The 25,682-nt window shown below is 26.6% G+C and overlaps 1 protein-coding gene across 1 annotated transcript; it reads right to left on the bottom strand.

The window, feature by feature from the left end:
* Positions 1-1,760: 1,760 nt before the first annotated feature.
* On the bottom strand, positions 1,761-18,169 carry LOC132924209 (uncharacterized). Its single transcript, XM_060988377.1, has 7 exons — positions 17,854-18,169; positions 13,398-13,595; positions 10,873-10,998; positions 10,501-10,671; positions 10,320-10,434; positions 8,416-8,562; positions 1,761-2,653 (listed from the first exon to the last, which is right to left on the bottom strand). Exons 1-7 carry the CDS (start codon positions 17,938-17,940, stop codon positions 2,550-2,552), a joined length of 948 nt encoding a protein of 315 aa, XP_060844360.1. The 5' UTR covers positions 17,941-18,169; the 3' UTR covers positions 1,761-2,549.
* Positions 18,170-25,682: the final 7,513 nt, after the last annotated feature.

The following is a 25,682-nucleotide window of genomic DNA, read 5'->3' as shown; positions in this document are numbered from 1 at the left end:
TAATAGATTTTTATTATTAATTAATTTGTAAATTTTAAATAAATAAAAAACAATCCTTGCAAAAAACCGCGCTCTAGTAATAGTCGATACCCAATTTTGTTTATTTTGATCATATTTCCTATTTCACTTCTGGCATTATACATAATACCTAGGCAAAGTTCGTATTGTGCATATTTCCGAGTGATTTTTGGCATTTTATATAATGCCTAGGCATTTCACAAAACACCGGATTATCCATACTGCCGGTAACATATATATTTAGGTAGGTAGGTTTTAGTTACTATTCAAACTATTAAAATGAAATAAATTGGGCGTCTCTACACGAAATTTGATTTTGGAAAATTAATAATTACCAAATTACTCATGAATACAAACTCGAAACCAAATTTGTTTTTAAAATATTATATTTATATAAATTTAATTTACGTACGATGTAATATGCATAGATAAAAGTACCTAAATACAAACAAGATATACCTAATTATGTATAACTAAATTATATAACAATTGTGTGAATTAAAACCCAAGGATTCTATAATGTCAATTATTAAAAAAAAATTTGTTTGTAGATAATTGATACGTGTGTTTGTTATAATTGCGACTGAGTTGACAATGGAGATTAGTCAAGCAGATTATTTTTTGTTACCAATTATAATATTGTACCTACATAATAAACGTAAATTGTCCAAAACACGTTATTTTTCATAGTTATATATCATAAATTCTGTTATGCTTGTCCTGATTTGTTTAAAAAAATAAGCACTTTTGATTAAAATTAAAGCGTATATTATAGGATAAAAAAAGCCACCGACAAAATGGTCACGAAAACGAAGTCTCTGCTATCAAGAGCCTTGTATCACATTATCAAACTTATTGTCAAAATAACTAAAAAAGAGTCAAATTATTTTTTAAATTTTAAAATGTATAGAAAACGCCAGTATAAATATTAAGTAAAAATTCAAGTATCTGCAATCTACAATAATTCGTTTTTTAATTACAGCAAAATAATAAAATCGATTTTATCTACTATAGTGGTTCTGCTTGGAAATTACTGTTTTTCCTTAATTTACTTTTTATTCTTTCCATTTATTAAGAAAACTAATGGGTATTTTTATTTTATACTTTCGACCACCCAAAATACTAACCAGATTTACTTTCCTATCAGAAAATACATGGAAGTTGAAAACTTAAGCATATAACAAAAAAAACACACATCATTGTAAAATTAATATAGGTACACACCTAAATTTATCAATCCGCTTAGAATCTATAAATATTAATTTAAGTGCAAATGTAATCGATGTAGTTGTAATCATCAACTTTTATAAGTTTCGTAATTTCCAATTTACAGTAAATTCTTAAATATTGCACGAATTATAACTTTTATAAGCTCTACATGCAGGCTTTGAGACTTACAACAATAACGCACGGTGTGGCACTGTGGCTCGAACCTTATATATTTAGACGTGAGTAGAATATCTGAATATAAGAACAATATATTTTTATATACTCATTTCAACATTTGAGTATTTAACGATATTTTAGCTATTAAAGCGTATTAACAATATTAACATGTCATCATTATATTCATAATATATGTATCGTGTAGTGTGTACTGTGTATATTGATTATTGAATAACTTATATCATAAGTATTTGCAAACATAATATGATTATTTTTATTTTTATCCATAGAAAATCAATTACGTATGGGTACTTACTTGCTGTAGGTATATTGAATTAAAAATAAGATAACACATATTATCTTTTTTATTATTTTATTAGATTCTATATAAAGTGTATAAATATAGACATATGTATAATGTATATTAATCCAAATACTCTGATACCAAAAATTATGCTGTTTTACAATGTTCGACTACAGACGCAAGTATATATTATATAATTATTATATATAATAGGTATTGCTAATATTATCGTTCAATAATAATATTATATACCATACAAAATTATTACAATAAAATAATAATTTATACTCAATCTATCGTTATAGAAAATAGCTGTTTAATAATTTGATCATTGGTGATGAATATAATTCGAGCTTCAATATAATTTAATGGACTTTTGGCAACACATACTTGCATAAAACTTTCGAAAATAAAAAACAAAAAAATCCTCAAAATAACGTTTGATATTTGTGGACACGAGAACAACTCAATCGACATTTTAGAATCATACTTAACAGTTTATAATAATATATATGATAAATTACAATCTACAATATTATATTATTATATTATTATAGTATATATCACATGGTATATACCACCTATATTATATACGGGTGTATTGGGTAAGATTAGGTATAGGTAGGTACCTTGTACCGATGTTATAAAGCACTAAGTGCCTACTAGAAAAGTATAATAAGTGAATATAATATCATAAAACTTTGAAAATAAAATCTTAAACAAAATCGTAAATAGATAAAATAGGTACCTATATATAGGTAGTATTTATAAATATATTGTGTATGTGTAAGTGTGTAACCTATTATTATATCAAATATAAAGACGGGGAGATCATTTTATTTTACTGCGAATTGATGTCTTCATAGTTGAGTATGTGGAATGAGTCCATCTGTCCCGAAAACGCCGAAAAAGTTTTCGTGTGGGCCGAAACACTCCGTTTGAATACTGCAAACAGATAGGTAGATAGATACAATTATAAGATATATAATTATATTATATTATATTATTATATTATTATTATTATTATATTATTATTATATTATTAGGTATGTGTTATTGCGCACTGCAGTTACCCATCACGTCAACTATCGACAAACAGCGGTGCAGATTACTGATTAATGATAATCGGTAAATAGCAATAGTATAAAGTTAAAAGTATAGTATATAATGTGTTAGTAATAATTAGTGATTACCCATCATGCCAGATGATACGTGTGACATTTTACGGCGCAGTCGTTGTAGTTGTAAGATGTTATTATAATATTGATATTATATCCTTCGACCGTTGAATCCATAAAGAAAACCAAGTACATTTCAGAGAGTGGCCGCTGTATAACCAACACGCCTATCTATCTAAATTTACTGTGTTTTCAGTCGTACACGCAATATGTCCTTATTCAATACGACAATGCAATATTATAGAGACGTCCGAGGCGTGAAGGAAATAGTGCTAAACAAACCCCTCGAATTCGGTATCAGACGACAAACACGTCATTGTGGAAACGAGATTGTCGATGGTTCCTTGTCAACATATTTTTAATGCTAAAAAAATGCACATCACTCTCAAAATGTGTCTGCTAAAAAAATGTTAAGCCCGTTATAAAGATATTATATCGAGCTCAAGCACTTCAAGTCGAATCTCGTCGACCGAACATAACAAGTAGATATACGGTTTTCGTCTAAAACCTAATTCTACATTTTCGTAGAAATACCCTCGTGAGTGAGTGAGCGTAAATTTACCCGAAGGTTATCGGTAATATTGTATTCATATGCGTGAGACATGGGCGCCGGTAGAATAATCGTTCAAGTATAAACGCAAACAGTAAATATAGTGGTGCAACACCCTCTTAACAAAACACAATCAAAAACGGCGAAGGACTGTAAAAAGAGTACATACTTATAGGTTTATTTATTTATTATTACTAAATAATGGGTAGAATTTTTAAGAATTACCAGAATTTATACAGTGCATTGGATGGTAGGTACTTACCTATAGTGGATTTGTAACCGGGTTACAGTAACCCAACATTAAATAATAAAATTCTATTTCTATTTAAAAAATAGAAAATACTATCGTGAAATTTTACAACCGAATATTTTACCGGAAGGAAGAAGTAGTAAAATTTTGTTGGATTCTACCACTGTATGACCTCCCTTCTTGAGTATGTTTTTGTTGTGTTCTTTCTTTTTTTAGTATTATGTATCTAATTTGCTTATTAACTCTTGAAATAGTTTTGTATAAAATTAGGTTCGGGTCCTAACTTATTACTAATTTAAATTAATTATAGGTATTTACCTCTAAATTTAAAGCTTACTTACTATAATTATTGTTAAGGCCTTTTGACAGGTTAATGAAACTCGTAAAGTGTATACATAATACAGGCAAAGAAAAAATAATGAATTAAATAAATAATGTTAATAATATCATTATTAATATTTATAGTAAAAAAAAAAGCTTATTGATCGTTTTCATATTTAACTTATTTTACATACAAGCATACAATTATACAAATATATTGTATTATAATGAATTTGTTTGTTAATAATTTACATAGGTAATCAAATGGTTTATAATTGATTGTATATAATTGTCAATATTTAAAAATCAGAGAATGTTAATATTTACGTGTAGAAATAATTATCAATGTTTCCGGAGGAAATTCTAACCAATATATTAGGATAACTATTCAACAATTTTCATAAAATACCTTACTGCTGCAAGAAGAGTGTCAACACTAAGTAATTATATATTATATAATATACAAATCAAATAATTAAGTATATATTTAGTTCACGCCTTAATTCACTAGCTATTAACCGATTATTAATAACAAATACATTTAAAAAAAAATTTAAATTAACTTTAATAATTTTGAAATAGGTATAAAAAAAATAACAGTTGCATTTTACTCTCCGGCCCTCTTCTCTCTGTAAATAATCTCGGGTACACTGGCATGAGTAGCGTGAAGAAACCCTGATTTACTTGAAAAATGATCTGGGAAGCATGGTGCATCATAAGAACCATTGATCGAGTTGATAAAATATTTCAATTTCGTAATGGACACTATTTACTATTTACTAACACAGATGCATAACCTATACGGCTATACGGTAAGTATTGAACATTGGATTACCTATAGTCGTGCTGATGGTGTTTGACGTTTAGGATATTATGACCATTATCGTTCTCACTATTTCTGGAGCACTGTAGAGCAGATACCTCCAACAGACTGTAAATTAACCTGATTGGTGATTAAGACATATATATGTAGATTAGGTATATCATATCCGTGGACGTAGAAATATTATACATAAGTATTGTTTTTCATAAAGCTTTCACACAGCGTTTATGGGCATTACAACCATAGGTGCCTATACTATACCTTACTAATAATTTAGAATTTGCCGACATTATTTAAGCATTTGAACAGGTATCTACCTGCCTACCTATTTAATTATCCTTCAAATATTCAAATAATTAAGAATAACATTGTAAATAGGACATTGTAAATAATTTAAATTTTAAATAATACTAACCAAACGGCAAACAACTTCGTTTTCATTCGGCGCGTTTACGTCATGTAAAATCAACAAAACATAAGTAGGAACCACGCTACTATCAAACAAAGGAGTAACTAAATAAATAACTCTTTGTACCTACCTATTCATCGACATAATAGCAGGTATAATATGTTCTTGCTAATATCACAAAACATACTAGGGAACCACTAAAAATCCGCTAAACATTATTTTTCAAATTCATACCAACCAATCAATTTAACTTAATGTTTTTTAACTTGATATGTATGCAAGGCCGTAACTGAAAAAAAATTTCGGGGGATCCAACTTTTTTTTCATATAGACAATAAACTATATTCACCACTAAAATACTTCCAATTTTAAAAATTTCCCTCCCTCCAGTTACAGCTTTGTAGGTATGTAATGACATCTATTCAAGTCATCTCCTTCTTACGCGGTCGTAATTCGTGTTAGGTATTTATAGTTCATCGGCTATCAAAATTCTGTCTATATACAGCTATATCGATATACATACTAGTCGTGATTATACTAGCCATGTATAGTTGACCGGACAAATGGCCAATGGGCAAGGTAAACATGTAAGTATAGGTACAGACGGTACAGTATACAACACGTCCTGTTGATTTAAGCAATCTGTTAATTTGTTATTATTCCGTATAGCTAAGAAAGTGCTCAAGAAATCATGCCCTTGTTTGACATAAACATTTTTAAATGGACTTTTTTTTTAATTAAACACTTATCAACCTATCTATCTACCGTTTTACATTTTGTTTAAAACAGATTTCAAAAATTGTGTATTATTTAAATCTTTGGGTTAAATATTATACAAAAATCCCCATTACATGCACTGCTGGTTACTATAATATTATATAAATGATAAATGCATATTAATTATATGAACTAAATATTGTATTTTATTCGCCGATGAAGAATGGAACTAAGTACCACATCCTAACAATAGAAATACTACTAAGAAATGACAAATTAAATATGTAGAAACTAGTACTTAATTTCTATAGGTTAGAAATATGTGTTAAAACAAAAACCAAGAGTATAATATTATATTCAATGTATAGACAAAAAAAAAATGAAGGTCACAGGCGCAATAAATAACACTTATAGTTCAACTATAAACCTGTACAATGGTCTAGGAAGCTTATGATAGGATAAAATTGATGATTCTTATTCCCCTCTTATAGTGGTACGAAATATAGGTATATAGGACCTACATGGATTTATGGTAAATAGCACTTAAATAAAAAATATTATCAATAAATAATGAGACCCATAGTGTTTCTATCTCAGTATAATGTTACTACTGAAAAGTTAAATTTTCAATTTTTAATAACTTGGATACATTTTTACCATTATTATTTAAATAAATATTGAATATCCTTCTTACTTAATACTCATTTAATGTATCAGTGGATAGTAGGTAAGTAATTGACGGAGATCGCCAATGTACCTAATTATATGAACAATTTTTATATAATTATATTGTATACAGTTGAAATCAAATAATCCATAAAACACTGTCTAACATCATAAATCCTAGTTTTCAAGACAAATGTTAACAACCTTAACAGTGAAAATAGTCATCTAGTCAATAATTATAATTATAAATAGGTACAAGTAAAATCTGTTATACTTGTTAAATAATATACAATATATTTTCACCATGTTGTTGAGTTACTAGTTGTATGTTATATGTATCATTGTTATTGATAAAACAGAAAAATTAATGAATTGATTAAACTTTTACCTACCTGTTACACATATAAAATAATTGTATAATCTATATTACTTGCATCATATATTTATATTTTGTTCAAATGATTGTTATAAAATATATTTTTGTTGCCATATAATATTAGTATGGCATATATTCAGTATTGTCACACTGCATTATTGCCCATTTTAATTATTTCAACTATGATTTATTGGTTTTGTAAATAAAGAATAAACTAATATATTTTATCTTATGAATTAATATTACTATAATATTTAAATATTTAAAATTCTTTAAGTGTGGACCAAACAAGGTTATAAGAATGCAAAACATAAATTATATTATATTTTATACATACAATAATAAATTAATAGCATATTATAATAAGCATTTATTTTATATATACAAAATATTTATTATTTTCAATATTTGTGTTAAAACAAAAATTGCATGCTCCTAATATAAAACATAATTGTGTATAATATAAATAAAATATTTAAAAAGGATATACCTATATAATTTATTTGGTTCAGGTAACTTAATCAAATGGAAAAATATACTGTATTGGGAATATAATGCATATTTAAAAATATTTTAGTTCAAATTTATTAAAATATAATTTTTAATTAGGAAATTTAAGATACAAAAATAATTTAAAATATTAAAACTAAACAACAAAATGTAAGTATTCTTAATTAATGGATTAATAAGTAAATAAAATAATATGAATAGAAATTAAAAATGTGTTCAATACATTTAGGAAAATTATTTAAAATTCTTATTAAAGTAAGAATATAAAAAGGAAGAAATCAGTTATATTGAAAGGTTAAAAAAAATTGTATTATGTAGTTTGTTGCGATTCATAATCTGAGCTAACTGATACTTTTTAATTCAAATTGTAAAGCTTATAAAAAATACCTTGTTTATTAATTTTAAAAAATATTAAGTAAATAATTTAACATTTTTCTCTTATGCATAATATCCCCTATATATATTATTAAAAAAGAACTAATCAGTATATTACAATTAATACAATTAATCCAAGGTGGTTTAGTACAAATAAAGTATTGTGTTTATTGTAAAGGATTAAAGGACATATGCATATTATAAAAACTTGAAAATAAGAAGTTATTCAGCTTTAAATACACATGTATAATATATCATAGTTTATTTAAAACGACAATCCAAATTATATCACATTGATAAGATAATATGAAATATAAATTCACTTTAAAAGCTTAAATACAATAGTAAAATATTCCACTAACCAAAAGCTAGTTTCATGCAAAACGTCATATCAAATAAAATAACTAAATAATAATATGAAACATAATTAATGCACATGCACAAATTAAATGTTAAACAGCTGTTATTTATAAAAATAAAATTTAATAATTTCATACAGATGTTACAATAACTTGATTTTTTTTTTACACACCTCCAGAAACGATTTTTTCCAGTTTATAAGTTGGAAAACCTGCACAATCTTTAGCAATATAAATGCCATATTCTGTGAGATCCTGAATAGCTGGTTTCACCACACGCATATTGTGCATCACATTACTGGTATCAACGGCATAATAACCTATTAATATATTAATATTATAAAACACAATATTTTAAATATATTATATAGGTATCAGTAATCTACTAAAATATATTCATTTATCTTATGTAGATTAAAACAATAATTTACAAAGCTAAAAAAAAAAATGATGAAAAATGATAATTTAATTGATCTAAAAAATCTTAATACTTGAATTAATTAAATTAATATTTACTATGTATACTGCTGAACAATCATAATAATTCATGTGTATGCATATAAATTAAATATAATTAAATAATCCTATTCAGTTTTAATTAACATAACGAGTTTATAAAAAATTGGTAACAACATCAACAAATTATATTTCATATAGTCATCAACTATTATCAACAATACAAAATAATAATCCATAACAAAACCTATTACTGATCTAACCATACAATTCAGATTCTTAACTCAAAACCATAATATACCTATCCTTTTTATTACCACCATACTGCACACAAAAGTTAACAGTACAATGTTCATAAATAATGATAAATAGTCCTAATTACTAATTCAACAACCTCAAATGCTGATGTGATATAATAACAGAATATTATAATACAAACACATTTTACACTATCATTCTAGACTTCAATGCAAATAAATAAACAATCATCAATTACCAGAATGCACTTATCAGCAAATAAAAGTATTCATTTCATATATTAGATATACACAGTTCAATGTAGCAATCGCCCTAATGGGAATACCATTATTATACAATATATTCAACAATGGCACAATTTCTAAGTTTCTAACATACACGAAACAATAATATAATAGCCATTATAATATTATATCCTACAGCATATTCAAATTTAACCAAAAATAGAAACACAACTATACAGTAAGATATACATAAATTTAAAATAGGTTTGCAACTGAAAGATAAAAAATAATGAAACAATTAATTTTTGCCTAAAATGAGAACAAATGTCCACAAATCATATAGAATTATAATTAGCCAATCCTTATCAAAATATCTAAGAATCCACTAGGCAAAATAATATAATAAACACATCATGCTAACAATATAATAGACAAAATATACAACACTATGCCGCCATTAATTAAATGAAATATACAAAACTATTATAAGACCAATCTTATAGCACATATCTTATATCTGACCATTTATATATATATATTATAAATCAGGGGCGGCCAAACAGTTAATCGCGGACAATTTTTAAGTCGATGGTGTTAGAATTTATTTTTAAGGCCATGCGTACAAAAATTAATCGAGGTTTTAGTGAACAAATTGCCAATAAGTTTTATCTGTATAATTTTTATATATTATATAAATATTCAGTGGAAGTTGATCTTCAAAGGTGAAGTATATTTTTAGTAGATCGTGATCAAAAAAAGTTTGGCCACTCCTGTTATAAATCATACCATCCCAACCTACTGTCAGAATACAAAGAAGTATTGAGTAAAACAAACAAAATAAGTTCAATCGAAGCATACATATTAATTTGTATACAATAAATTTTTGTATTTAATTTCAATAAAAACACTTAACAACAAAATTTTTTTTCAGAAAAACAATAATTTAAGTTATATTTTAAGTCTTTTTCAACTACCTATGTGTGTATATTCTTTCATATAAATAATAAGCAACTTAAAAATAACTAATAAAAAAATAACCAAATTCGAAGTTACCAAACACATAAAAAAAATCATTTTTTTAACAACTTATAATAATAATATTATTGATTTATAGTTGATAAACGTTTATAAATACTTACCACTTGACATTTTAAACAACAAATCGTATAAGGATTTTGGTGGCAATACTGCACTGCGGTTTAATGGCATAATGAAACAACGCTTACCGTCAATATCTACAATACCAGTGACATTCTGAAATAAAATTAATTAATAATAAATAAATAATATTTTATTTTGAATAAATTTTATTTTAAATACCGCGCTGAAATCATGAATAAAACGAGCGGAGTTAGCTAATGGTAGAATTGGAAGAATTTTTTCATAACTATCTTCCTTAAGATCAAGTTCAAAATCTTCTTTAAATTCAGAAATAACGTCATCAGGGTTCATCATTTGGCTGTTCATTTTTTCCATATTCAAAGCAAAGTTCTATAATGTAAAAATAATATTCAATAAGATATTTCATTAGTTTAGTTGATGGCACTATAAATTAAATATAATACATATTGTTTTTAATTACATAACTAGATCACAAAAAATATAAATAAAAACTTATAATAAACATAATAATATTTTTGTTATGTTAGAAGCAGTAAGACTAAGGTCTTATTATTAAACATTTTTATTTACCTCAAGTTTCTTGAACTCCATATCATTTTTTAATTGATTCATTTCATAGTCATTGTTTATATCTTGAATGGGAAGAGATAACTTATCATTTAAAGCAATAGTGCCAGTTCCGTAGAAAGCATCATTCTATAGTAAAAAAAAAAGAATATTATGTACCTACTACTTATAAGTCTTATTAATATAATAATACCCAATAACTAATTCATTTATAGCAAATATATTATTATGGACACATAACAAAAAAATATTTACTTTCAGTATTTTATTATTATTTTATTATTAATAGATAAATCAAATTAATATCATGAATGATACCATAACACAAAATTAAAATGCTTTAATTAATATTGATATTAATATTAATGATAATACCAAATATTTACCCCCAAAAAAATGGTGAATTAATCTCACATTATTTGTTGTGTTAAGCTACACACAATTTTAATTAATTTAATGAAATAATAAACATTGAAGTAAAACCCTATTAGAGATTTTAATACAGATTGAGTGACAATCACATAAAAAACAAAAAGTTAAATTATTATTATATTTTTAGACAAAATGTAATTCAATTAATAGATTAAATTTGATCGTATAAGTAAAAATATAGTTAAACATTTTTTATATTATACCATTCTATATCTTGTATCATAAATTTATACACACATATTAAACTTTGTATATTAAACTATAATAAAATTAATCTTTGTATATATACATTTTAAATGTAAGTAATGATGAAAATCTTTTTTTCGAATTACATAAACATTACTTATGCAAAAGCAAGTGCATTAATATTAATCAATAATTAAAATAAAAATAAATTATGAATTTTTAAATTAGTAATAACTTCAAATTTAACAAGAAATCAGAAAATTAACAAAATATCAAAATATTTAGGAATGATAATAAACCAAATTAATAATAAATTAGGAGGACTGATAGCTTATGATCCAATAAATAACAATATTAAAAACTTTTGGTTTTTGTATAAAATTTAATTATTTAAAATAACTTTTATACCATGCATAATACTATTTAATACATGTATAATCACTATAATACATAGATGTCAAAAATATAAAAACAGCCTATGACTTCAATAAAAACTTTATTGTTAGTAATTTAACAGAAAATTGTAAATAATTCTTACAAGTACCCACTCAAAAATCAATATGTAAATACATAGTTTAAGTTGTCTGTTACTTATTGCCTATAGGCTAACAACTGTTGTACAGCTGTGTAAACATTACAAATTACACAATGAATTATTGAACTATTTTTCTCGTTTTTTTTTTTTTTTTTAGAATATAAAGGAAACTATTCACAAAATATACCATTTATTAATTTTAACATTATATTAAGTATTGATTTTTTTTTAAAATAGTGTATTAACACAAAAAACTTTTTATAGAATAATAAGATAATTTTTTTATTTTAAAAATTTCAAAAAAAATTTGCTGAAAACAATTTACTTATTATTTGATAAAAATAAAGTAACAAACATCAACCTTTTCAAAGATTATAATTTTATTTCTTTATATGCATTTTTTTTTATTCTTTGTAATTAATTAATAACCTAAAAAAGGTTTCATTTTATTTTCAAGGCTTAATTTTAATGAAAAATTATAAATTATAGCAAAATAAAAATGTATATATTTATAGATTGAGTTTGCTATACAAAGTAATACATATAGGTAATAAAATTTAAATGTTCAATTATAATTTATTTTTAACATTCATATATCTATATTATTTAGAAAATATAAATCATAAATATAGATCATCAAATAGTTTACTTAATATCGTAATAATAAATTTTAAAAGTATAAATCAAAAATTAATTGTTTTAAATTAAAATGTACCTAGTATAAGCTTAATTGTGTTATAAACTTTTTTATTTTTTTTTTAAATTATATAAGGCTGGGAAATTTATTTGCAGAAGTAGATCAAATATAACAAAATGTTTGCCAATTCAACATTGATTACTGTTTATGTAGTCAAATGTTCAATTGTTTCATATTTAGAAATACTTAGTATGAATATTATTTTTCAAGCAAAAATATGTATATAAAATAATTCATTACATTACAAACAACAAACAAAAATAAAGCATTAAAAACTGTATTTTAGAGTATTATATTAATTTGTAGACACCTATCTGCATTAACTATTAAATTTTTACTTTAATTAGTTGTTTTTTTCTAAGTTTACGATATCAGATATCTATCAACACTTTTAGATTATAATATATTACAAATAGGTTTAATAGGATTAAAATATTAAAATTATAAGGGAATTCAAACATTTTTATAACATATAAATAGTTGATAATATGAACTAAACGTGAAATAATGTAAAATGTATGTGTTTTTAAATATTGATTTTTAGTTAGTTGGATAGTATAAAATAACGAATAACAAATATATAATAAAGCTATAGGTACTAACGTACTATAGATTATTAGATGGGGAATTATAAAATATTAAAATTAATGAAATTATTGACTACAATCAAAATATTACCTCATCATTAAAAGCATTTCCAATAGCTCTATAAATATGTTCTCCATAAAGCATCATGAATGTAATTACTAATGACATCAGCAATACATAAATTAATGCCCACATAGAATAAACACGATCATTAATGACTCTGAGCACCAAAAATTTAGATCTGACTGGGCGATTATGTACACCATTTCCAGTTTCCAGGTCTTTTTCCTGAAAAATAAAAATAATATTCAATACTTAATTTTGAAATACTTAACTACAGTTACATATCTTATACTTTTTAATAATATTTATTAAATTTGTGTTATATATATTTTATAGAACATGCAAAGAGATTTGGAATTTTATACATTACTTTAGTGTATAGGTGCATTTACTATAGGTACTTTTCATATAGGTTATTTAAAAACTAATAATCAAACCAAATACCAAACGTATTTGTTTTAAACTCTTTAATCTTAATTTTTTCTAACAGATGGAAAGTTTAAATATAAACGTTCAACATAATCTAGTTAATCATAGGGTACAATTTTATGCCCCTTAGACTAGAGCCCACGCATAGAATGTGAAGAGAATGGGGGTTTGGTAAAATGGGACAACACAAAACATCAAGAAACAATAAAAGCTAAATGACAAATTCATTTGATACAATTTTAGAAAATAATAAATATAGCCGAATTTTGGTCTCATCATAATTTTAATTTTGTTTGTATAATTATTATTTTTATACTACAAATAAAATGATATTAAGAAATAACTATACCTACTCTTTTGGAAATATATTATTATTATTTTCTATATTAATAGTTTTTTAATGTATTTTAAAAAAATCAATTATTTTCATTTTGGATGGGGGGGAGGTTGATAACAAACAAAGGTCGTAGGGCGATCAAATTTTTACAATATAACAAAACCAGAATCAAAAATGTTAAATTTAAAAAAAAAATTGAATGTCTAAACTTTTATTAAAAAACTAATTTTAGGGACAAGAACCATGTGAGCTATAATGCTAGTTATTAATAAATAACGATAGTTTTTTTTTAAATCAATTATATAAAAAAAGTTGTTATTGTTTTAAAACCTGTATTTTTGTATTTTTCACACTTTAATAAATAATTTGTACTTATACATATAAGAAAAAAAATTATATTTTTATATATAATTATACTAATAAAAAATTTAAATGTTTTTGCATAGTCTAATTTTTTTATTTAAATGATAAAATATGTATTTCTTATTTATAACTATGACCTTCTAGGTTCTTTTCTACCTTTTTTTTAATCATTTTTATTATTACACAACAACTTATAATGGACCTTAGTACTTACTAGTAGGTTATTTTGAAATAGAATTAAAACATATTTACATTTTTCAATTCTATTTTTTCTCAAAATTACATTAATGAGGCTAAAGGACACACCTCTTAAAAAGCTGTTGTATAGCATCATATTTGACAATATAAATACCCAAGTAGCTTTACTATTTATTTTAGGTTCACTTTTTGTACATTTTTAATTATCTAATAATAACTATAGCTTCTATTTAGTTTCTAACCATTTATTATCGTTTTTTAAGTTTAATTCAATTACACTGATGACTTCGTTTTTTTGACACTATTTGTCATTCAACATTTCATAAAGATTATTTGTTAAATTTATACAATAGTGATTATCATAATAAACTCAAAAATAATTGTTAAGTTGATTTCATTAGTTAATCAAATAATTGACTAATTATTTTATTTTTATAAAATAATATTGTTTTTCTACTATCAATGTTTTGTTAAAGTCAAAATGTTAATGTAAACTATTGAAATTGAATTCCAGAACAATTACCATTTCAAAAAACTTTATCAGAACGCAAAATTCAAAACTATTTTTAAAAATATATTTACATATAATTTTCTAAAAAATATTCTGTAAACAAATTGAAAATAAAAAATGTGTGCAAAATATGTAAGCTTTTACCCTGTTCTAAATAGTTATGTGGTATAATACAGGGTATATTAAAAACTTTTGTTTTTGTTTTTAATTAATATTTATGATTGGATATTTAGTAAAATAATCCACAAACAATAAAAGCAATGGTAAAAAACAGCACATTTTATTTTTACCAAATTGTCACAGAAGTCTCAATAACTTATATTTTTTAGATATATTACAGATGTAGTAAGGTATTTATATTTAATTAGTCACCAATCAATTGTATACAATACTAGTAAATACATGGCTATACACTGTATATACATATAAAATTCTAAACAGAATAGTTAATACAATTCAAATGTGAATTTTACTCGTTATTATCTAACATTTTTTTTTAATTACAACCTAGATACTATAGTTCAGCGTTTCCCAAAGTATGCGCCACGGTGCCTTAACTGAGACGCCTCAACGGTAATTGTTATGTGGTCCAAAAACAAATTTAAAATGTTCTATTCTTTATTTTATTTAAAATATGGTCATTGGTTTTATAAGGGGCACCATAAATAAAATTCAGTTCCAAAGGCACGTAAGACGAAAAAGCTTGGGAACCGTTGCTATAGTTGATCAAAACTAAACATACGTGATTCAAATTTTTTGGTTGTTTCTAGATTTAAAAGAATTTAATAGTTTCAACGCTCGCGACACAACAGTTAAAAATAACTAGTTAAAATAAAAATCAAGTCATTGTTCAAAAGATGTAATTTGAAAAATAAATTTACCAGATACCTACCTACCCAATTATATTAAAATTAAAATATACAACAATAAGTTATGATTTTTTTTTTTTTATGTTATGTCATCAAATTACTCATGTTCAATAAAATCTGTAAAAATTAAATATTTGTTTAGTAATATTATATCAGAAATAAAGTATCATTGTTACTTCAACACGATAAAAATAAATATTCAATTTAAATTCAAAAATATTCAATATTAAAGTAGATAATAGAATAGAAAACATAATTGAATTTCTTTTGACCTTCACTTAAGGCTTAACTAAATTAATAGTTAATAGCCATATTAAATATAACTAGTGTTATTTTTTATATTTCATTGTAATAACAAAATATGATAAATTATGAAGTAAGGAAATGTGTAAAAATATAATTAAATGTAATGAAAATTTCAATAGAAACATTTCATAATAATCTAACATGAATTCAAATATTTTATTAATAAATACTAGTATTGTCCACAAATAATAATATGAAAAAAAAATGCCCACATGTATCAATTAACAATGTTCAAAAACATATCATGCCTTAAGTAACACTTAGGAAATATCTGAAGCGTAAAAATATGCTGGTACCTAGCATGATGGGTACAACGCTCAGTACAAAATACAGACAATTTTAAAATAATGAGGATATCATACAGAATTAAGTGTTGCAATGTCAGAGGAAAAGTCAAAGCTTTATCACAGATTGAAGTCTACAAATGCACAAGTAACACATTCGGTTACACAACATAATAGAAAACAAAAGATTCATTGTGAATAGCCAGCAAACAATGAGCTCTCTAATGAAAACATATACAATGTTAATAGATTACCACTTGTTAGGTGTGTAATAATTTGGGCTTGAGCCCAAAAACACAACATTGATAGCAAGTACATGTTATAAAAAAAAATAATAAATAAATAAACAAAAAAATTCACAGCCAAGCATATTATCGTTTACATTAAGATAGGAATTGGATGACATTGAAACTAAACAACAATAATTTATGTATGTATAACAGGAATGTCATTGTAAGTCACACAGAGACCAACCGATGACTAAACGAAAATTAAAATAACGCAGAACTTTGATGACGTATTCAATAATGATTGTAAACGAGACAAAAATATAAATATTATTATGTGGTATAATCATCGTCCGACTCACACGATGTCACGACGAATTTGGGACGTGAATATTATTATATAAATCTCGTGGAAACAACATTGTTGCTAATTATAGAAATGCCTCCCCCGACAACAATCAACAATAGCGACGGTTATTATAATAATTATCGTGAGCTCGTTATAGTCGTTTTACATTTACACGGTAGACGAGCGGCTATCGAGTCATCGGGCCAGGTAAGATGTACGTGACACGTACTAAGCGAATTCGCAATCGCCGTGCGCCGTTATTGTTTTTGTTGTTGTTTTTGTTGATCGCACGTACGCGACAATATCGCGGCTGTTCCAGAACCATAACGAAAATATTACTATCGCGAATCGTGATGATGCGATGTAACGGGCATTTTAACCACGATTATAATTTATATTTTATAGCACGTCCGACAGTGTCGTCGACAAAACGCAAAAATAACGCAAAACGGGTAAGCGTAAAACACGAAATCGAAAAAGGCCAGAAGAGACCGGAAAAGCATCGGTGAGTGTTGCGAATCCAGTCTCGACTCCGTGGGACGTGCACGCAACCCCCACCCACCACCCCACCGCCCAACAAACCACAATCCCGTCGCCGTCAGTGACTCACCTGGGCAGAAGGGTCGATCTCGATGTTGGTCACCAGCGGCACGTTGTCCGACTTCTTCTCGGTCGTCGGCATAGTGATGACGGTCATTTTGGCGGACGGTTTTCTATATTATATAGCGATGGAAATGGAATTAATATTAATATCGTGTTGGACTGGAAGCGCGACGGACTGTGGCACGAGACTGTGACAGAGAGTGACACCGATCGGCAAGCGGACGACTGTACGAGTGACGATGACAAAGGTTAAACACCGTCTGACGGGCCGACTCAGCGCCGCGCTGCACTCGATGCAATGTTGCTCCAATACTATGCGCGCGCGCGTGTGTGTGTGTGTGTGTGTGTGTGTGTGTGTGTGTATGTGCGCGCGCGCGTATGTGGTGAGTGTGCGTGCGTTTCGCAGGTGGGTTAGGCGGTGCAGTGTAGAGCGACGATGTCGTAGCGGCGCACTCGGTTCCCACCAGGCGACGCGCCGTCGGCTTGTTATACGATATCAGCGAAGCGGTCGCGGTGCCGACGGGGGATCGGCGATCATGGTGGGTGGGCGCGCGGCGAGCGGTCCTACCCTCCGCCACCGCCCGTCGCGTACCACGGACCGGGTAAACGCGGAAACATAATAACGCTTATACCTACGTTTGAGTGGGTATAATGTGGAGAGGTCTGAGGTACAATATAATATTATAATATTATTATTGTAATATTGTTATTATTATCGTCGTCGTCGTCGTCATCATTTTATCGTCGCTGGCCTCAGCGAACTGCGCAGTTGTACGCGTATATCGCACCATATTATATATATTATTATTATTATTATTATTATTATATTCGATTAGGTAGGTAGGTAGGCAGTACCTATGTGTGTGTGTGTGTACGTATATTATACAACCAGTGCAAACCGACGGTGCGACAAGTCGGCCGGAGAGGCGGTGCCCGCGACGGCGGCGTACGCACAACAATAATAATATACTGTACGTTGTACAGCGCGTATTATAAAATTGTGTCGCCGCGGTAGGTAGGTATATAATATATTATGTGATGTCGTTATGTATAAATGTATTATATTATTATGCGACGCTCGCGTTGCTGGGACGTGACAAATCGAACAAAGCGGCCTAATGTTAATCAAATGTTACACTGCGAAATAGGCAGGTAATATTGTTTTGTACGTTATCGTGTCGTGGCCTGCAGCTGCAGTCGCGCTGAAGCAATTTGGCACCGTTTGCGCGCGACAACGATGGTGGGAACAAAGAACACGATAATATCGACAACAATATTATAATATTATTGTTATTATTATTATGTAGAGTGTAGTTCGGTTAACGCGCACAGGCGCCCAAACGAAATAATAACATTGAGTTTTCGGTAGCTCGGGTCCCCCCGGAACTTTCAAAAGACCCTCGACGGCCGACGGTAATAAATAAAATAAATGTAAATAAATTGAAGTAGACGGGTAGTTAAAACGATTGTCGTGTCTCACTATGTAATAATATAATAATATGGTCTAATGGGCAAACAGTATTGAGAAAAAAATACAACATGTTATATTAATATGGTGGGTAAACGCTTAAACTGGCCCTAAACAGAAAAAAAATACTTGATTATATTTTATTATTATTAATTAAATTAACTATTTTTATCATTTACATCATTATTCATTACTAATATTAAAAAAATTAATCCCTACTACTTTGTCGTATCTCGGTATATGATGTGAGGTATTTCGTTACAGCTATTCGGTTGTTCGGTTGGTTCGTTAATCGTTATCTAATCTTTTAAATCTTTGTCACAAAACTCAAAGGTGGTCTCTTATACAATTTTATTTGGCTTATTATATTCTTTCCCAATTCCATTCGGTTATATTTCTAAGAAAAATAATTATTAAAAAGTAAAGCTGTCTAGTAAGTATTGATACACAGCATACTATATATTATACAGAACCACAGCGATTAAAACATACCTATTTAACCGTCCGACTATTTTTCCTTGTACCTATCTTTTAATGATACCTATTAGGAGTTAAGGACAGTTATGCCACTATGTCTTATGTCTATGATACTATATAACTACTTGGACACTTAATGGGTATGTGTTTTATGCAATGAATATTTTCTACCAATTATATTTAATTATTTCCTTGAGGCTTAGATAATAAGACCGCCGCGGCGTCACACCGGTCAGCTTACCGATTCATGATTCACCATTCATCATTAAAGTTATTCAAATGATAATATTAATTAGGTATTATTATACACATTACATTTTACATAATATTACGCATTGCATTTACGTGAAGTCTATAAACGACTTGATAATATAAATTGATATAATAAATATTGAGATTGTATACTTGCATAAAATATTAAAAACTTTATAGTTAAATTTGTTTAATAAAAAAAAATACTTATGAATTTATAAAATTAGCGATGTTTAAAATATTTCATAAATCCTTGATACTATAATCATGCTCGAAGTAATAAAAGAGTCGTGTACATGGTACCCATGACCCACCGCCCGGCGCCCACGCATTGTAAAAGGGCGACTGGAAGAGCCCTTAGTGTATTCAACTAAAACTTATATTTATAGTTATAACGATACGAATGATACGATAACCATATTCTTTATTATTATCTATGACCTTTCTGTCCTAGTGTCCTATAACAACCGCGGCTTTATTCAAATTGTTCATATTTTTATCAGTATTCGGATATGGTTATCGTTAACTCCATTTTATCTGCAGATAAAAATTTCGTTTTAAATACTAGTTTTTACTATTGGTTTTGATAAATTACATAGTAACAGAAAGTTGAACGATCACACATAAGTCACAAACGGTCAAACGTATTACTCAAAGTAAATACTATAAACTTTAAAACTATTTTTTTTTCAATATGTTTAGGTATAAATTGGCAATTTCGATTTTTTTCATAATAATTTTAATTTAATTTAATTTTTTTATTTTCCATACAAAAAAATAAAAATAAAAATGTTTATATTACATGCGTAGTACAAGCATCTATTAATTTTATGAAAAAAAAATAAAAAATATTGATTAGAACACAAGTTATTTAATTTTCCAGAACTTCATGATGCATTCATGATGATGTACCTATGTAATAATAGTATTGAATGTTCAATGATAAAAGTAAAAAGCGAAAATTTTCGTTCTTGTGACCTTGGACTTGAATCGGGTTTTTATATACTATATGTACATTATAGACTTAATATGCTCATTAGTTATTTTTGAAACATAGTATTATTCGACCTACTCTTTGTCCTAGTGTATGCGGAGTAAAAGAAAAATTTTTTGAACAGCGCCTCTATTTTGAGTCCAAATTTGAGAGAAAATTATCTTTTTTTAATTAAAACACACATAAAGTTGTTTTCTATCTTTCTTTTTTTATTTATAAAAGACATTTACAAACTGTATACATCGCAATTAATTCTTACAGTAAGTAAATTAGTTAAGTTTGCCCATCAACACTACTTCTATAGTTTTCTATCTTAAAAATTAAAAAATTATTAATGAGAGTGAGTTAAAATTTCAATAAGTCATAAATGAAACTGAAATCTGAATGGAAATTACTAAAGTCGTACCTATAGTTATAGATTATTAAAAAATGTGATATACGTGCATAAATTGAAACATTTGAAACTTTAACTTCTATATAAATTAATCGAATTTTAAAATAAAAACGAACTTTTTAAATTAGTTGTTTAAAAAAATAATAATATATTAAAAATTCAAACTCAAAAAGGGGTGATGCAATTAAAAAACGGAAAAAGCGTTAAAAACTTGAATTTTTCAAAAACAAGAAATAGTGTATTCAGTAAGAAAAATTCACGAATCATATTCAAGGTCATCATGCAATACAAATAGTGAAATAGGTACTTCTTTTATTTTTATCTTTAAATACACTATATACTACCTAAAAATAAATATTTATGCATGTTGTTAATATTTATAGGTACATTTTTTTAAATAATATAATTTTTGAATTATACCTATTATTTTATTAAAAATACTAATTATTACCTACAGGTAGTAGATATTTTATAACTTGTTTATAAATTATTTTTTAAAACGTGTTTAGTAGTCAGTGTCAAATATTAAATTTACTGAGAGACGAGGATAACATCATTGATTAAATATACACATGTATTAATCAATGGTGCGATAATATGCGTATTACTGATATTATTTCTTAGCAGAGTAATATTAAAAAGTTTCGCTAATGCAGCTGTAATATTATTATAAGCATGTTCAAACCAAAGATAATAATATAAAGATATGTCATATGTTTAGGAGCCGTTTGGCCATGATTATATATACATATATTGATATATTAACAGTATATGTGGGGCGGTGGTGTTTTTTTTTAAGACAGAAAGAATACTTATCATAGATAATATATCATTATCTATGTTCTTAGGAAGTTTATTTTTCTTTCATAGGTTGTATTCTTATTAATTAAAAATTCCATCCTGATTAGGTCGAATATCCAAGCCATTATTTTATTATTTATAGCTTAAACAGTAATAAGAACAGTAAATAGGTTACTGCTCCATTATAGAGACTCGCAGTAACAAATAAGTATCGACCCCATAAGCCATGGAGGTCTTAATCCGTACTTGACTAATGACTATATAATATTACTTATAGTATTTATAGTGATTATACCATCATCCATCATTGATTAGGAATTGGAATGAGCACAAGACTCAAACCCTCCCCACCCAAGTTTGGAACGCGTGTTTTATGCCTGTTCCAGCTCTGCATACGTACCTACATTGTACACGTAATAATACTGCAAATTGCAATTAACATTATTTGTATGCATATTTGTAGCGGTATAACAAGACAATGGCTCAATAAGTTTCATAATTGCAATTTAGGACGAATGGCATATACAAGTATTAAACTTCCTAATTCCTACTAAGTACCCATCCTTAGTAGCATTCAATGGCATTGCATTTCTAATAATATATATTGTAATTTTTATAATATCATTAGTAATAGGAATAATAAATCTATTTTTTTAAGTCGGTGAGAGGACCAAAATGTTATGTCTTATAAAGTTATGAATAAAAAAAGTTCGTCCCTACCGATACTATGTGCTTGCAGTGTATATCGAATAATATGTGTTTAAAATAATTTGGAGTATACATTGAACATTGTTCACAGATAAAATAAAACCAAAGTGTAACTAGTGTAAGACCAACTTAAAAAATATTTCCTCAAAAATCTGTTTAAAAATGCCCATAGTGCATATAGTGGATTTGAATGATCTGGCCCGGTCCTCTAGAATACGTCTCTATACTAAATCACATACGTCTGTATAATACTATAATATAATAAGTATCAACTATTAAGTGTATTAAGAATACTTGAAATGATTTTTAACTTTCATAATTTTTTTTACTTATTTTAGTTTTAATATTGGTTAATACAAATTTATTTTTTTAAATCACTATTTTTCTTTCCAAGGACTCTTCAATGTAGGAATTTCAAATAAAAATATGAAATATTGGCAACCTTGTACATACCTTTATTAGGTAGGTACTATCTGGTTTCACGTGTCGCGTGTAAGTTTACCTATCATTAAATAACAGTAAAGCAGTTCCTTATTATAATTTGTTAAAAATTATAGGTACTTTCTATACAAAAGGCAAAAAGTATGTAATTATAAATAGAACACTTGGACACATATAAATCGTAAATATACAGTAAATACTCAAGTCTCAGATATACCTATGTAAATTACACCATCGCGTTGTTTTAAAGGCGAGAATAACGGGTAAGTATAATAATGCTATATATAATATAACATTATAACTTCTAAATTACTGAAATTTTTAGTCTGAAAATTACAATTATTTACTTAAACGAGATGGTATTTATAATATATATTATTATACTACCTATACAGTATACATATATACATATATGAGTAAAACGAAAACGTTTTGAGAAAACAGCATGTGGCACCGTCTCTCAAAAGGTTGACCTAACACCTGCAGAGGATGTCCTGCCTATATATGTATTATAATTTATAATTTATAGACCGTATATCATTTGCGCATCACTTGTTAATTTCGTACTCTTTTGTAAGACAGTTACGCATCGTTTGATTTTTGGAAAAAATTCATCAAAAAGCATGAGTTGTTTGCTGGGGCTCAATACAATAAACCAAATGGTATTGATTTATAATATTCTAATATATTTCTAATATTTATTTAAACTACAATAAGTATGTATATATTTATAATTTATATGACATACATAGGCGTGCATACGGTGGGTTCCGGGTGTGCCTGGCCACCTCCGACATGCTGTAATTGGGACCCTAAAATTTAAGTCGTATAGTATATAATATATGGGTCCGTATTTTAACTAATGTTACTAAAATAAAAATGGTATTTTTTCTAAAATATGTCGTAAAAAAAAAGTATGTATCGCAATAAAAGAAATAATACAACGTAAAATATTTTAAATTTGCGTGATAAAACTTATTATGATTATAACAGCTAGATATTATTGACTACAAAAGTAAAAATAATAAATAAATATTGCAATATTATCTTGAAAATAGATTTTAGATCCAACTATCTAATGAAATATTATAATACTTAGTACTAGTAATACCACTGATTAATATGTGATATAATGTAAGTAATATTTATTCGTGCATTATAATTTACTAAAATATGTATGTCTTGTTAAGAGAGGGCCCAAATTAAGAAAAGGACACGAAAAAATGTAGGCACCCTCCGAAATTCAGGTCTGCGCACGCCTATGATGACATATACTACTATATTATGACAAATTATTTTACATATAATATATATAATTAAGGCTACAATGTAATTTAATTAAGCCAATTTATTTTTAATCGTTTACATTTATTTTTCAGATGTTAATTTAGTTAATTATGACAATTATTAAATTTTCAATCAGAATTTAATATTAAAAGTTATTATATTTATTTTATTTGCCTTTTATTGATCGGAATATCAATATAATATATAATATTATGTAATACGATAATTTGGCACAGATAAAAAGAAAATGCGCAAACAATAATCAAACGAAAAAATACCCTGTAAAATGCGTTCAGCTAAAACTAACAAAGAAGCTAATATTTTCAATTAATCATTATTATTTTTAAAAAGGCATTTAATAATACAATATTTATTACTATTTATGTTTGCATTTATAAACTTATGGTCGCGGATAATTATATTAGGTATATTATTAATATTAAAGACCTTTATGACTTATGAGTTTATAACCAAGAAATTTTAGTTTTTATTAATGCTGCATGTAGGAATTAAATAGAATTAAAAATAAACAATATATATGACTTAAATTTTTTCTCTGCAAAATTCATGTTAAATAAAGGTGAACTTGATTCTAAAAAATAATTGTATAATCATTTTCCAAAAAAACAACTTATTAAACTCCAAACAGGAAGTTCTAATAGGTGTTGGTTAAACTGGTTTTCATCTACATACATGCAAATAATAAACATGAATTGTAATGTTATTTTTAACAATAAGAGAGCATTTTTTTTTTTTTTAACGAATAAACGATTGTCTTAAAAAGTTAGCTTAATTATAAAAAAACATAACTGAGAAGTCAGATGACATGATCAGCTATATTTACTATTTAATGCTTATTAATATTCGTTGAATAGAAATTGGCTAGTTGCATTTACTATGATAAATTTAAACATTTAAAATGTAATAAATTACTGATGGAATGCGTCGTTGTTTATTATACATCAGTTGCGTAGTAGGTACCTTATAGTCTATAGACTTATAGTACGTTTTAAG

This window comes from Rhopalosiphum padi, chromosome 3 (assembly GCF_020882245.1).
Source record: "Rhopalosiphum padi isolate XX-2018 chromosome 3, ASM2088224v1, whole genome shotgun sequence".
NCBI classification, from domain to species: Eukaryota; Metazoa; Arthropoda; class Insecta; order Hemiptera; family Aphididae; genus Rhopalosiphum; species Rhopalosiphum padi.
This window is presented reverse-complemented; position numbering and strand designations above follow the sequence as displayed.